General features: G+C 39.7%; 1 protein-coding gene across 1 annotated transcript in view; it reads left to right on the top strand.

The window, feature by feature from the left end:
• The window catches only part of MTBP (MDM2 binding protein), a 39,856-nt gene extending 27,047 nt beyond the window's left edge, over positions 1-12,809 (top strand). The window contains exons 18-22 of the mRNA XM_068396655.1: positions 3,218-3,484; positions 4,717-4,963; positions 6,110-6,223; positions 10,464-10,529; positions 12,403-12,809. Of these exons, the coding sequence (XP_068252756.1) occupies positions 3,218-3,484; positions 4,717-4,963; positions 6,110-6,223; positions 10,464-10,529; positions 12,403-12,438 (730 nt within the window). The 3' untranslated portion in view covers positions 12,439-12,809. The remainder of the gene's footprint in view (positions 1-3,217; positions 3,485-4,716; positions 4,964-6,109; positions 6,224-10,463; positions 10,530-12,402) is intronic.
• The last annotated feature ends 3,036 nt before the right edge of the window (positions 12,810-15,845 follow it).

Raw genomic sequence — 15,845 nt, 5'->3', positions numbered from 1 at the left:
TAAATTGCAACACTCCTGCCTTGATGGTAATGTAAAAAAATTTAAGTTTTTTTTCTAAGTTGTACTGCTGTAGCTGTTCTCAGTGTCTCTGAAAAATTTAATTCAGAATTGGAAGTGGCAAGAGGAAGAGGGTTCATTAGTACATATCAAGCTGCTGGAGCAGCACATGGGTGAACTACATACACAGTTTCTACTTTGATGTTAAGTTGTAGGCACTTTCAGACTAATAGTCACAAGGTTTGTGAGACCTGCTGTGAAGCTACCTGTATGTTCAGGGAACCTGAAAACAACACCAGCAGGCAAGTGTTAGTGGTAAGAATCTTCAAAAGGATCGATATGGTTAGGACTGTATTTAGTCCCAGACAGCCAGTGTTAGTTACTTGTCAAAGCTTCAGATGGGCAAACGTCATATAATGTAACTGTATAAAAATGTTTAGAAAAATATAGTCATTGAGGAGAAGAGGAAAAGGACATACATGAATGCTAGAGTAGATAATTCAGCATAACTCTTCCTGTGGACAGACTCTTAGTCTTAACGCTGTATATATTAAGAAATGCAGTGGATGCCAAGCACAGGCAGTTTGGTCTTCATGCAAATTTCTGCCGCCTTGTAAAATCCCATTTTCAGATTATCAGAATGTGACTAATGATACTGCTAGTATTTTTTCCTGTCAACTGCACGAATAGTTTGGTTAAGCCTGTGTTTAATATCTGGTAATCTTAGCCACATTCTCTAGGGAAATGAAACAGTCACTCTATCTGTTCAGCTATCTGTTTCTTCTCTTTTTCTAAGTGGTAACTCATGAGCCCATTAGCCTTTTTAGATTTGTAATAAAAAGGCACAAAGAGGCAACTGGGTAGATAGGAGAAATGCAGATTTGTCCTCTCAGGTGTGGGAAGAAAGCACTTGGCCATGGTCTGTTGGTATGTGGTAGCTTGCTGACCTGCCTGACCTCAAGAGGGAGTGTGCATGGGGATTCAAATTAGGCACAGCCCAGCTTGTGCTGCCTCTTCTCATAGCAAAATGTGACAGGTAGAGACTACAGGGAGATCTGGATATTGTGGAGAGGAGGGAGACCCTGGCATATTAATGTTACCAGAGGAATATGCTAGCAATAAGGGTGAGAAGCAGTAGGGTGAGATGGTGGAAACTAGTGTGAAAGGGAGGAACCTGCAGCTGTATGACCAGAATATATTGTAGCCGGAGTATCATATGGTCTTTTGGAGCAGATGTGTTTTGTACCATGCAGTAGTGATTGCAGTTTCCATCTGCATAGCTGCTGTGTTTATATTTGGAACTAAAGTCTTGTCAACAAAACCAGAAGTAGCAGTCAGTTATGATTAAACAAATTTCTGGTGTAATGAACTGATGCCAAACACTTGGATCCTGTGTTGCAAAGAGAAAGTAATTGCTGTTAAAGCAGAGTGAGTAAAATAGCAATTTAACTTCTAAAGATAAAAATATTTTTATCTTTGTAGGGGATGGGATTACTCAGGGGACTGAGAATATAAATAAGGAAAATTAAATACCTTGAAATTTGTAAATTAAGAGAACTTACTCTTATCAGATAATTAATTTATTTCTAGTGGAAAGTCTTACTCAGCTGTAGAAATGGATGCAGTGGTCTGTTATTTGAAGAGTGAATTTCTCCCTGAATATGAAAATACTCTGAAGAAAGTAGAAAAATCAGATCTAATAATTTAATGTAACTCTGTGTTAAGGTAAAAGTAAAGAATATGTCTAGACTTCCTAAGAGTAGGAAACATCGTGAAGTATTTTGGAGGGTGGGATGAGAGATTGCTCACGTTGTTCAGAATGCTTCTTAAGAAAAGGATGGAATAATATTGACTAATACTGTTGTCTTTCCCTGCAGTAGAGCTAATGTAAGTTACTGGGCGATGAAATATTGGTCTCTTGCAAGGAATCTTGGAAATCATTTACACAAGAGAAAAGTTAAGATGCATTTTGTGGTGTTGTAATCTTCTGAGTATGTTTCACTGAGTTAGCACTGTTTGTTTGTTCTCTTTCAGCTCCGCCATCTTTAATACAGTTTCTTCTTTTGATTTGGTTGATTAAACCACTTACTCTTTGCAATCAATAGGAAGCTGGGAAGCTTGTGCTTGTTCAGTGACACTTTTGTATTATTAGCATTTAAAAAATTTGACACTCTCACATAGCAGTGCTTGTCTCAGACAAAGCTAAAGGTTGCATTTCCAAAGAGTGCACTTAGCAAAGAATCTATACTAAATAGTGTATGTTAAGTGTTTTAAATGCTATCATCTTCCTCATACTTACACTGAATTAATACAGTCTCACAGCAACCTAATTTTTGGCACAACCTGGCTCTTCCTAAAATTATGTCAGAATCGCTGCATTTTGGGATTGGCAAGTACTCGTAACTTGCAAACCACATATATTGTACATTAGGGTGTTTTCTTCAGGCGTTTCATGTGTGATTCTCTTACGGCATATGCACTGAAGAAATCTTGGGTTGGTGGTTTGGTTTAGTTGGTTTTTTTTGACTGGGAAAGTTGCATTCTCCCAGGAAGAAATGGAGGCATATTGTATGATCATATTATCATATTGGAGTGTATCATTTTATATATAATAACCTGATATTTTCTGAGTCTCAAAGTTTTGGTGGATGCTTGCAAGGTCTGAGGTCTGAAGAAACTGTATCCATTATGGTGTGCTGGGTTCATCATGTATTTGGGTTCAGAGCTATCCTCATCGCTGTTTTTTTTTTGGAGTGTCACACTGGTTAGCATGTTAACAGGGGTAACATCTGTTAAGTATGCACTGAATATGAAGAACAGTAAAATCTAAAATAGAGAGACTGAAACAAATGTAATACAGAGTTGACTATAAGGAGCAAAAAATCCATTGCCAGCATCCTAATTCATCACTTACTGTTCAAGGAAAAAATTCTGCTAATGTCCATGGAAATCTTATTTGTAAGACTACAGTGTAAAGACTTAAAAATAGTATATGGCTCAGCTTCTTTGTTGGAGTTAGACTTAAATATAGGTAAATCCATCAGGCATGTGTTAATTTACTGGGCTGTTTTAATGTATCTTTCAGAACAGTACATGAGTCCAGAAAAAAAAAAAGTTTTGGAGTTTATATGGTAGTCAAAAGTAAGTTCTGGATTTTTTTTTCTGATTGTAATAAAGCAGACACTTTCTCTCACAGATTTCTCACCAATTTCACTTTTAGATATTGTCTGGATAACAGAAGAGCCTTAGAGAGAGATGTGGGATATGCTGAACTTCAGACTCGTCTTATTCGCTATGAAACTCAGACTACTTGTGCCAAAGAGTGCTGCCCTGTGCCGGTTGTCTTGAGCCCTCTCGCATCTCCCGCAGTCTTGTCAGAACCTGGAAGTGTCCCTGATGGAGAGTCTTTACAAAGCGAATTCAAAACAGAGGCATCAAGGCTAAAACGCAGATCAAAAGACTTGGATTACCTTTATCCCAAGAAAAGGTAATGCACTGAATAAAATAAATCTTTAGCGTGAATTATTTCAGTAGTCTCTTGTGAAATGCATCTTTTTTTCCCCTCTCAAAATGTTTTTAGTGAAGCTATCTAGACAAATGTTCTAGTTGTTTAATCCTCTTCTGTAGTTTCTTTTTTTTTCTCAAGTGTGACCTCTCATTGATAGCACTAGATTAATCAAAACCATGCAGCACAGGCACCTTTTATTTAAGAGATTTGGGGTTGTATCTTGCAAAGTCTCAAGTGTCTTTGAAAAGATGACAGACAGCCTCATCTAGCACCGAAACTGTCAGTGCTGTTGCAGTACAAATAAACAACTAAAGGTTTAGAAAGCCAAGCACTGTACAAACAGAATAATTGAATTCCTAATCCAAAGAACTGCTGGTATAGGGTGACCTACCGAAATTCAAACTTATTGTCAGCCTTATTTATTAAAGCCTTTTCTGGAAGTCTAGTTTTTAAGATTTCCCTTTGTACCTTGTCCTCACTCTGAAGATGCAACCTCTTTGCGTCAATAAAAAATAACTGCTATGCAACGCTACTTCTGAATTCACTTTTGACTGTAATAGTTCACTTCTTCCTTCTTTCCAGTCTTGCAATCTAATCACAGTAAGCCTTTAACAGAGGTACGGTTTTAGGCATATCCATATCTTTTGCAGCTTACTGAATAGTTAGAAAAGAAGATGCGATGGTACTTAGCACTTCATAAACTGGAGTTTGAGAATTACTAACGCTCTTACCGTTGAAGGATCAAGCATTATGATGTTCCAGTAGAACTGTAACACCCAACTTTCCATAAAGATGAATTCTGACATTCCTGTAGGGCCAGAAGAAATCAGATAGTTTCAAGAAGTTTTGTCTTATCCTGAGACTGGAGGCCAGTAAACTTGTCTCTTCATAGCTATCTAGGTGAAGGGTCCATCTGCAAAACTACCCCTTCTTCCAAAGAGTTCCTTTTCTTAGTTAACTAATTTCTTCAGTTTATTTCTAGACTTTTTTAATCAGAGGTGCAATGGATCTACATAGCAGAGACCAAATGAGTCAGTAAAGTGTTCTAATACAAAAAAAGTTACATAATAGAACCCTGTCTGCTGTTTTCACGTGCTGTTTGAAAGAATGTACAGTACTTAATACTCTTAGCAGCAGCCTCTATAGCAGAAACAAAGGCACCGAAAGAGTCAGTACAAAACCTAAAAGTTCTTTTTTTTTTTTCTTTCCAGGCTAACCAAATCTGAGAGTACAGATTCTCTCCTCTCTCAGGCAAGCGGAAGTAGTGGGAGTCACTATACAGTTGCTGTAACAAGGAAGCGCTCCGAAAGATCAGTTTCTTTAGCTTCGGTGCCATTGAAACAGCCTGGAGAGCCCCACAAAGTAACCACTGAGGTTGGCTCAGCAAGTTGTGTAAGTGCAACTGAATCTGAGACTTCAAAGCCAGCTAAGGAATCAAGATCTCAGAAGCATACAAGGGTAAAAGTTTATGTTGTTTGCTTCGTGAAAAAGCATCTGCTTAACTTCTTTCCATGTGGCTTGATTTTTTTATTCTTTAACTCAAAGTGAACTGTCTTCGTCTCTGTTATTATTAAATTTCATTCTGTTCACTTGTATAAGTGAATCCTGAAGGCACTGAGGAGGGTGCTGCAGAAGCAAGGAGTGAAAAAGCGTGCAAGGAATATTATATCATGCCCAGGGAATTATGGCTGAGAGTAACAACTAGGAATAAAAAAGGTAGTAATGGATATCAATGAATAAGAGTTATGAAATGTAGAAAATTAATATAAAATCTAAAGGCACCAAAGAAAGATCTGTGCTGGAAGGGTCAAAGCCATTGTGGAAGAACAGACTATTGTGAGAACAAAAAGATATTCCAATGGTTGTACAAGTCCATTAATTGAGATAACATTTAAATACTTTGATATAATGTTTAATTAATAGCTGTATATATTACGAATGCCACTTTTAAAATACAGTACACAAAACTGTTTCTGGCGTTGTGATACTAATTTTAAATTAATCCCAGGGTGCTAGAGAGGACACTGCATGAATGTTGATGTCGTACTGTCAAAGGCAAGTTGGGAGGACCCAAGTAAGCGTGAACTGGTGTGACTCATTCAGATCTACAGCAAAGTTTAAACATCTCTGGTATAAAGAAAGTCAGAGTAAATGTTTTAATCTGACTGTAGTGCTTGATTTTTTTTTTGTGTATTATTTTTTTAATATGGATGTGTCAAACAAGAGACTATCAATATAAAGAAAAGTTTTTCATACATATGTGTGTGTATATATATATATAGTGTTTTGGAGAAGAGAAAACCCAAGCCATTGTCAATTTTTTTCTGTCTTCCAAGTCTGATGTGAATATTCACTGATTCTTTACATAGCTTTGACATGAAAGCATTTCCCTAATTTTTGTGATGAGGGAAATGAATATAGATTGTTAAATAACTCTGCCCAAATTTGGTCAGTGGGTTGATGGCATTTGGCCTATGAATTAATGACAGAGGCAAGATCAAAAGAGATCAAGTGTTCATTTTTTTTTTTTTTTTCCTTCCCTTGGACAATTTTTCATGCCAATAATTGGGATGAACTTTTGAGTATGTTTCTGTTGTTTCCAAGATGCTGAAGGAGGTGGTTGCTAAGACTCTTCAAAAACATGGAATTGCAGAGGATCACAAGTGCTTTGCATCGTGCAGCCAGCGTCTATTTGAGATATCAAAGTTCTACTTAAAGGTAACTAGAAGACGTGCTCTCACGGTTGTTTGTTCTTAGTTAAGTGAATCCATTCCTGAATAAAACTTGAGATGGACTGTGGGATATTCGGACTCAATTAAGCTAATATTTCCTAATGGTGTGTTAGTAGTGTGTAGAGTGTGTGGATAAACCTGTGGACTTGTCAAATGCAGAAGCTAGTTTTACAGCATATTTTGGTGGTTGGTTATTTGTTTTTAAACCCTATAAAGCAGTAGTCTTTTATGTGAGATAACATGTTAAAGCAGTGGTCTGTTAGGTAAGGTCATGCTTGTACTATCTTGCTTCCTTAGCTGTTGTAGCTTTCTCCCAGCCGCAGCTGTGACAGCTCAGCTCCTCCCTTGTTCTAAGGCTAGTGGCTCAGTAGGTAGCTTACACAACTGACTCAGAAATTCTAGTTCCCTGACATGCTCACAGAAGTCCTTGTAAATTCATTGTAAATGTGCACATCTAACACATACTGACTTGGCAGCACTGTGTAGAATTGCATCAACCTCATTTTTAAGGGGAGATGAGAATTCTTTCCACAATACCTGGGAGACTTTGAGTCAACGCTTGAGCTCATGTTACTTAGTCTGGGCACCAAATCAAGTTAAAGTACAGTACAGGGTGTTTAAAAGCTATTGTTCACAAGCTGAGCTGCTGTTTCTGTTCATTTGCTTGTGTTCAGCCTCCCAGTATTTGTGAAATAACTCAGTTCAGCCAACTTCAGTACAGGTGATTTAAGCTAAATGAAGTTGCAATTGAAGAGGGCTGAATGCTTACACAGAAAATTAGAACATCTTGCTGATGAGCACCAACTTCTTAAATAATTAGAACACAGTTGCACAGTCATTCTGTAAGCACTCCCAAAATCTCCCTGAAATATGCCCTGAAGGAAGAACTTCTGATCCAAAATCAGAAAGAGCTGCATGTAGGGATGAGTGAGTAGGGCAAATCAGATGGGTTCAGGGTTCCATTCCAAGAAGAAGAGCAAAAGGAAGAGTACTGCAGTGATCCTGTCCTTCGGAAAGCTGACGCAGCGAGAGGTATAGCAGGATTTTGTTCTTCTGAGCTCTCTTGCAGACCTAAGTCTGTAGGAGCCCTTTGAATCCTTTTCTGCTGGCATGCTTCAGAAGCATGATGTCATAAGTATAATTTTCCTTTGGAGACAAGTAGTAAATGAATTTCCTTAATTTTCCTTTCTCTTTAGGCAAAGTTATATGCTTGCTTTGCTTAAGAGAGTGGATTAGGTTGGGCTAATTGGGCTGCAAAACAAACAAGCCATTCTAGATTTTTCCTTTCTTGCACTGATTTTCTTTCTCCATGTCCTCTTTGTTCTTTGCCAGAACTCTGTATTGCAATCTAAGCACACAGTTGATTTCCATGTTTATATAAAAACATATATATATAAATATATATATAAAACATATATAATATAAAAACATATATGTTTTATATACATATGGCTCAGCCAGCCATCCCCAGTCCAGGAGGTTCCTCCAGTGCATTGATGATAACTTTCTGTTGCAAATGGTGGGTGAGCCAACTAGGAGAGGAGCGCTGCTGGATCTGATCCTCACTAACAAGGAGGGTCTGGTTGAAGAGGTGAAGGTTGAGGGCAGCCTTGGTTGTAGCGACCATGAGATGGTAGAGTTCAGGATCTCATGTGGCAGGAACAGAACAGCTAGCAGAATCACAACCCTGGACTTCAGGAGGGCCAACTTTGGCCTTTTCAGGCAATTGCTAGGGGAAATCCCATGGGACAGGGTACTAGAAGGTAAGGGGGCCCAAGATAGTTGGTTAGCGTTCAAGGACTGCTTCTTCCGAGCTCAAGATCAGAGCATCCCAACAGGTAGGAAGTCAAGGAAGGGTACCAGGAGACCTGCATGGTTGAACAGGGAACTGCTGGGCAAACTCAAGTGGAAGAAGAAGGTGTACAGATCGTGGAAGGAGGGGCTGGCCACTTGGGAGGAATATAAGTCTGTTGTCAGAGGAGGTAGGGAGGCAACTAGGAAAGCTAAGGCCTCCTTGGAATTAAACCTTGCAAGAGAGGTCAAGGACAACAGAAAGGGCTTCTTCAAATACATTGCAGGTAAAGCCAACACTAGAGGCAATGTAGGCCCACTGATGAATGAGGTGGGGGTCCTGGAGACAGAGGATAAAAAGAAGGCGGAGTTACTGAATGCCTTCTTTGCCTCTGTCTATACTGTTGGAGGCTGTCCTGAGGAGCCCTGGACCCCTGCGGCCTCAGAAGAAGTCAGGATAGAGGAGGAATCTGTCTTGGTTGATGAGGGCTGGGTCAGGGACCAATTAAGCAACCTGGATGTCCATAAATCCATGGGCCCTGATGGGATGCACCCGCGGGTGCTGAGGGAGCTGGCGGAAGTCATTGCTAGGCCACTCTCCATCATCTTTGCTAAGTCGTGGGCAACAGGAGAGGTGCCTGAGGACTGGAGGAAAGCGAATGTCACTCCAGTCTTCAAAAAGGGCAGGAAGGAGGACCCGGGTAACTATAGACCAGTCAGCCTCACCTCCATCCCTGGAAAGGTGATGGAGCAACTTGTCCTTGGTGCTGTCTCTAGGCACATCGAGGATAGGGGGATCATTAGGGGCACTCAGCATGGCTTCACCAACGGGAAGTCTTGCTCAACCAACTTGATAGCCTTTTATGAGGATGTTACCCGGTGGATAGATGATGGTAAAGCTGTGGATGTGGTCTATCTCGATTTCAGTAAAGCGTTTGACACGGTCTCCCACAGCATCCTCGCAGCTAAACTGGGGAAGTGTGGTCTGGATGATCGGGTAGTGAGGTGGATTGTAAACTGGCTGAAGGAAAGAAGCCAGAGAGTGGTGGTCAATGGGACAGAGTCCAGTTGGAGGTCTGTGTCTAGCGGAGTTCCGCAAGGGTCGGTACTGGGACCAGTTCTATTCAATATATTCATTAATGACTTGGATGAGGGAATAGAGTGCACTGTCAGCAAGTTCGCTGATGACACAAAACTGGGAGGAGTGGCTGAGATGCCGGAAGGCTGCGCAGCCATTCAGAGAGACCTGGACAGGCTGGAGAGTTGGGCGGGGAGAAATTTAATGAAATATAACAAGGGCAAGTGTAGAGTCCTGCATCTGGGCAAGAACAACCCCATGTACCAGTACAAGTTGGGGGCAGAGCTGTTGGAGAGCAGCGTAGGGGAAAGGGACCTGGGGGTCCTAGTGGACAACAGGATGACCATGAGCCAGCAGTGTGCCCTTGTGGCCAAGAAGGCCAATGGCATCCTGGGGTGTATTAGAAGGGGTGTGGTCAGCAGGTCGAGAGAGGTTCTCCTCCCCCTCTACTCTGCCCTGGTGAGGCCGCATCTGGAGTATTGTGTCCAGTTCTGGGCCCCTCATTTCAAGAAGGACAGGGAACTGCTAGAGAGAGTCCAGCGCAGAGCCACGAAGATGATTAAGGGAGTGGAACATCTCCCTTATGAGGAGAGGCTGAGGGAGCTGGGTCTCTTTAGCTTAGAGAAGAGGAGACTGAGGGGTGACCTCATTAATGTTTATAAATATGGAAAGGGCAAGTGTCAAGAGGATGGAGCCAGGCTCTTCTCAGTGACATCCCTTGACAGGACAAGGGGCAATGGGTGCAAGCTGGAGCACAGGAGGTTCCACTTAAATTTGAGGAAAAACTTCTTTACTGTAAGGGTGACTGAACACTGGAACAGGCTGCCCAGAGAGGTTGTGGAGTCTCCTTCTCTGGAGACATTCAAAACCCGCCTGGACGCGTTCCTGTGTGATATGGTCTAGGTAATCCTGCCCCGGCAGGGGGATTGGACTAGATGATCTTTCGAGGTCCCTTCCAATCCCTAACATTCTGTGATTCTGTGATTCTGTGATTCTGTGATTCTGTGAACATATAAATATATATAAATAATATTTCAGTCAAGACTGTAAGAACTTTGAATACCGTTTAAAAAAAAAATACATTTCTGGAAGTGTGTGGAAGGTTAGGAAAAGCGTGGCTCAATTGTACACTTGAGTACTCGGTTTGGACTGCTGTAGGGAAAGCTGCAACCCATTAGAATAGACTTAGATTATTTGGTGTTTTTTTAAAAAAAAAGCGAAGCCAAATAATTCTTCTGTGGTTCTGAACAAGGTGATAAAAGGGTAACACCTCCCCCGGCTATTAGGGCTCTTACAATCCAAATTAGAGTGAGCATATGAGTTTGCTCATTTCTGTGGCTTTGTGTTTCATATTTAGGATCTGAAAACTTCCAGAGGACTTCTTGATGAAATGAAGAAAACAGCAAATAACAATGCTAAACAGGTACGAACTTTGTTTATCTGTTCCTGTAACTAGCCAAGGCTAAATGTAGCTGCAGCAGCCTGGCTGTAGGATGGTTTAGTCCACAGCTTTAAGAGATGAAGAGATGCATTCCTTTGGCTGTGGGTCTTATTTCACTCTGATCTCACAAAAACTTAATCAGCAGTCCCATGGCAAAGTTTCCAGTTGCGTATATTCAGGTTTTAGATGTTATTCTAGTCATAGCTGCCAATATGATGTGCCACAGTGAGGAATGGAGTGAAGGCAATAAATGTTTCCACATCACTGGAAAGAAAAGGGAGATGAGATTTTTTCTTCATTTGAGAGAACCGTGGATCATTAGGGAATTCTTCTTTCCTTGTGTTGAAGGAAATAACATTTCTTTTCAAAGGTTAGGAAGCAATAAAGGGATCTATAAAAGGAAATAAATTTCTTAAAAGAAGCAATGAAAATTAGTAATTTTAAGTTTGGGAATAACTGTAAGCACAAGGGATATGAGATGAGCTTATATGTGTGTAAGGTGGGACTTATGAGAACAGTAGCACAGAGCAAATGACAGGAGTAAATATTTCTGTCCTCCAGAAGTTAAGTAACTCTGATTTAAATTCTGAAAAACATGCTGAAGTGACTCAATAATTTAAAAAGAAAAAAAGTATCGTGCATATTTACAGTACAGTTTTAAAAATCATAAATTACATGGAAAGATTTGGACTGGGGCAGTTAAATAAGAAAACCCAAACTCTTAAGGAAAACTGCTAGATCCCAACAGAATTTATTCTACAAGAGCAATATTCATTGTGTTCCGTACTGCGTTCCTTGTGAATTGCTTCCTACGGATCACAAGGTTTCAAAAACTACATGGGCTGTGATGTTTGGTGTTGAACTAGGATGTTTTCCCACTGTTTCTCACCACCATCTTTGGGGAGGCCAGTTGGCAGTTTTATATAGGTTTGCTGTTGGCAAAGAGGCATTAAAATTGGGGATCTCTTAAACTGGCCACCTCTCCCTGTTTAACGGCTGAGGGAGCTGGGGTTGTTTAGCCTGGAGAAGAGGAGGCTCAGAGATGACCTTATTGCAGTTTACAACTACCTGAAGGGAGGTTGTAGTGAAGTGGGAGTCGGCCTCTTCTCCCAGGCAACTAGCGATAGGACAAGAGGACACAGCCTCAAGCTTCGCCAGGGGAGGTTCAGGTTGGACATTAGGAAGAATTTATTCTCAGGAGGGGTCATTAGACATTAGAACGGGCTGCCTAGGGAGGTGGTGGAGTCACCATCTCTGGATGTGTTTAAAAAAAGACTGGACATGGCACTTAGTGCCATGGTCTAGTTGACAGGGTGGTGTCAGGGCAATGGTTGGACTCGATGATCCCAGAGGTCTCTTCCAACCTGGTTGATTCTGTGATTCTGTGAAACTACCTTATAAAAAATACAATTGCCCAGGACTAGTCAGTAGTCTGAACAACCACCCTGGCTGGGAAACAGCAGTAATAATGGCAGTATATACAGGAGTGCAGAAATTATCTTTATTCTTTCTCCTATGGCTTTAGGAATTTTTTGTGCTGGAAACACTAGCTGCTTACCATTGTGTGTGCAACTTGTTGCTAGTACAGGGAGAGAGTGGGGTGAAGTAGCTCAATTCTGGGGATCTAAAAATGCCTTTTTCTAAAGACAAGGCATTCTGTAAAATTAAGTACAGTTCTTGGGTGACGCTGTATCCTCTCAGTTTGACGACTGTCCTTTTGAATGGATTACTTTTAAATCCTGTTTAGTAACCACCACAGAGGTGGCGATAAAGAATTGATAAAGTGTATGAGGTGTTCTTAAGTTGCTTTCAAGAACTGGAGTTCTGTAAATCGTTTTTTTTCTCATTTTCCCAGGTGATTGAATGGGTTTTGGAGAAGACTGGCAAGTAGAGGTGCTGCGTGGCTGCTGTTCACCTCTTCCTGGAAACCGCGGAGAGCGAGCACTTCTGATTGTAAGAAAAGCATTATAGTGCCTAGCACATGCACACACATATCTACTCATCGGAAGGACTTTGGTCAGTGTAATTTTATAGACTCAATTCTCAAGCACAGTAGCATGTTTGGAAATGTTTTATACTGAAATTTGTAATTTTTTAAAAAGTTCAAATGAAAAAAGGTTTTATTTTATATACATATTTATTATGTTTCCTTGTTACAAGGACTATAGCTTGGTTTGCTAAAGCTTTGTATGTTTTTCAGCCTGTACGTTTGGTTTTTATGTGAATAAAAAACTCCACCAGATTTAATTTTAATAACAGAAATACTTTGTTTTACCTTTTTGCGTTAAGACCCCTATTCTATTTATTACTACTTGTCGTTTACAGCGTCAACCACTGACATTTTATAGATTAATTAAGAACAGTTCCTATTCTGCAGATGAAAGCAAACAGAATATGAGTCACAAAAGCATGCCTCTTGAAACTTGATGGAAGGTCCCATTAAAGCAAGGATCGTTGTTTCACAAGCTGAATGTCCGGTATAATTTCATGCATACTCTTTGTAACACTCCATAGAAACAATTCATAACAGAGTTCTGAGATTTCTTTTCATGGGGGGAGGAGAAAATCAAAATGATAGCAGTAACGATGATAGTGAGAGCTGTGAAAGAGCTGTCGTGCTATGATGAAATGTAATGGAAAGAAGATTTTCTACCTGAGTTGCAAGCACAGTAAAATACTAAATTTGGCCTCAGTTTGCTCAAGTCTCAGGCATGTACCTGGCTTGTACCAGGGTAATTATTCAAGTTTGTATTTATGCTGAGATGAGGAGTTCCCACCAAAGCAAATATATTTTACAGCTTTCAGTGTAAAGATTTCCTATTCATCATACAAACCAGCATGATTAAAATGGATAGAGATGCAGTGTTATTGTTTGCTATATTCTCCTGGAAGGAAAACAGATTAAGCAATACTAATATAAATGAAATTTAGTATTATGAAAAAATAATTGAACTAAACCATGTGTAGGTTAGACTGAATACTGTAAAAGCTACTCATTCTCTGAAGAGCCTTCCTGATGTTGTGACATTATTCTTTGCTTGATTCTACTTTGTGTAAAGCCAAGCCCCAGGAGGTTTTTTGTGCCTAACAGGATCTTGCATTTAACCCTTCTGTTCCTTTGTTTCGATGTGTATTGTTCTCCTGAACTCTACAAGACCTTTCCTACATGGGTGTGTATGTGTTTTAGCTGCGCTCTGAGCGGCAATAGGAAAGCTATGGAGCTGTTTTCCTGTGACAAGGGGCTCTGGCGAGTACAATGTGCGCCTTAGCCCAGGACAAATGCACCTACTAAGGAGCGGGATTACATTTATCTGCAAAATGCCACACATCCCTAGCATCCAGGTGGTACTGATGGGATGAAATAGAAATGCAATGAAGGTAGATATTTAAATAATTATTTAATTATTGCATGCATGAAATTGCTCCAATGTGTTAATTACTGTGTATGGCTCATATTTCTTTGCATTCAAGACAGAAAACAAGAAACTAATCAAGACATTAATCTTCTTTAACATCTAATATTGAATAAAGAAAGTCTCTACTTCCAAATAGAGAGAAAAAAGCTGTAAGTTATAATCTTGTATCTTCAGCCTGAATGCTGACACTTTTGTCCAAATACTAAAGCAAGCCACTGAAAGCTGTGCTTCCTACTTAATTTTGGGGGGGTCTATATACTTGCAATTACAAAAATTTTGTAGTTAATAAATTATGCATAAGTTGATAAGCAAAAGTACAGAAACTCTACATTTCATAAAATACTTGAGGCTAGCTGCCATAAGCAAAGAAAATCCCTTTCAGGAGAGTAATGCTCTTTAACTGGCTTTCTTGATGAAAAACTATCTGCATGTATCTGTAGAAGGGCTACTATAAAAAGGTGCTTTTAAAAATTATTTTTTATTATTTTCTCATTCCTCCCTTACCTCTCTATAGTGTCCATAGTGAGCCCTGGATTTAGATACTATCTATCTTGCTTCATGAGCAAGTAGAACCCAATGGTTATTGTTTTAATTAATTCTGCAGACTCAAAGGCTGGCCTGAAATTATCAGCAGAAAAGCAGTTAGGAAACATAAGCATTTTGATGTATTGTTTGTTTGCATGATTCCCAGTGCTGAACTAATACAGTGCTCCCCATGCCTCATTTGCTCTTTGTTATTATGTTGGGTTTTTTTTAGGGTGATAGCTAGTTTATTATCATGGCTTAATAAGACTGTGCCCCATTTGAGCTACGATAATTGTCCTTGTGCATGCTCTTAACCTACAAAAAAGCAAGCAAAATAATTTGACCTGGTCTACCGTAACAGCACTAAACAAATTTATCTTACATCTGTCGTAGTTCAAAAACCCCACACTAAGAGTTCCCACAGCTCAGCTGATGCTTCGTAACTTCCGTGAATGTAACATCACCCTTTGCCTCTGAACTTCAAAGTCTTGTTTGTGGCTGATGAACCCAAAATCCAGTCTGCCCTACGCATACTTTACTGTAGAAGGTTTGGGTGCTTGCTTTCATGTTTTTGCAAGTCAGTATGTAAGTCATATTCACCAATATACATTTATACAAGATTGGGGTAAGACAACACTGATGTGGTCACGATTACTTGGTGGGATGATTATTCTAGTATTACAGCAATTCCATGATGAGTATCACTGGGCTACCACAGAACTTAACTTGGGTACAAACGCTTTTCCAAATTCACGGACTCTCCAGTTTTCCCTTGGGGGTTGTTTTCTAATGCCTCTATTTACACAAGCACAGAAATTCTGACAAAGAAAACAAACTGAAAAGCTAATCCTATGTGGAAAAAGTAGCTGATAGGTTCACAAGAGGTTAACTTTGTTACTTAAATATTAAATGTTTTTCCCCTCATGCTTTTAAACTAAACTTTTTCCCTGGTTAATCTAGGAGTTCACTTACATCAAGCAGGCTGAGGTTCTTGACATTTTGCTAGTATGGTATTAATATCTGCTCTTTAAAATCAAAGTCGCCACTGAATTCAAAAGTGTCCATTTTAGATACAATTCCCAATTACTTTACAGTAATAGTATATACAGTAATAGTGTGTGTATATATATAGTAACATATAATATATACTATAGTAAGAGTCTATATATATATATATAGTAAATAGCCCCAGTAAACAGCTAGTTCTAAACCTGCCAGTTTGACTCTTATGAAAAAGAAGATAAATTTACAAACCAATGATAGTATTACAATCTGGAGCACATCATTTGTTCAGGCTCCGATTCTGCTTCCACTGAAACCAAAGAAGCTCCAATGAACTTTTGAACGTGGGTAAGAG

Source organism: Nyctibius grandis, chromosome 3 (assembly GCF_013368605.1).
Source record: "Nyctibius grandis isolate bNycGra1 chromosome 3, bNycGra1.pri, whole genome shotgun sequence".
NCBI classification, from domain to species: domain Eukaryota; kingdom Metazoa; phylum Chordata; class Aves; order Nyctibiiformes; family Nyctibiidae; genus Nyctibius; species Nyctibius grandis.
Note: the sequence above shows the minus strand (reverse complement) of the source record. Positions and strands in the feature narration are given on the sequence as shown.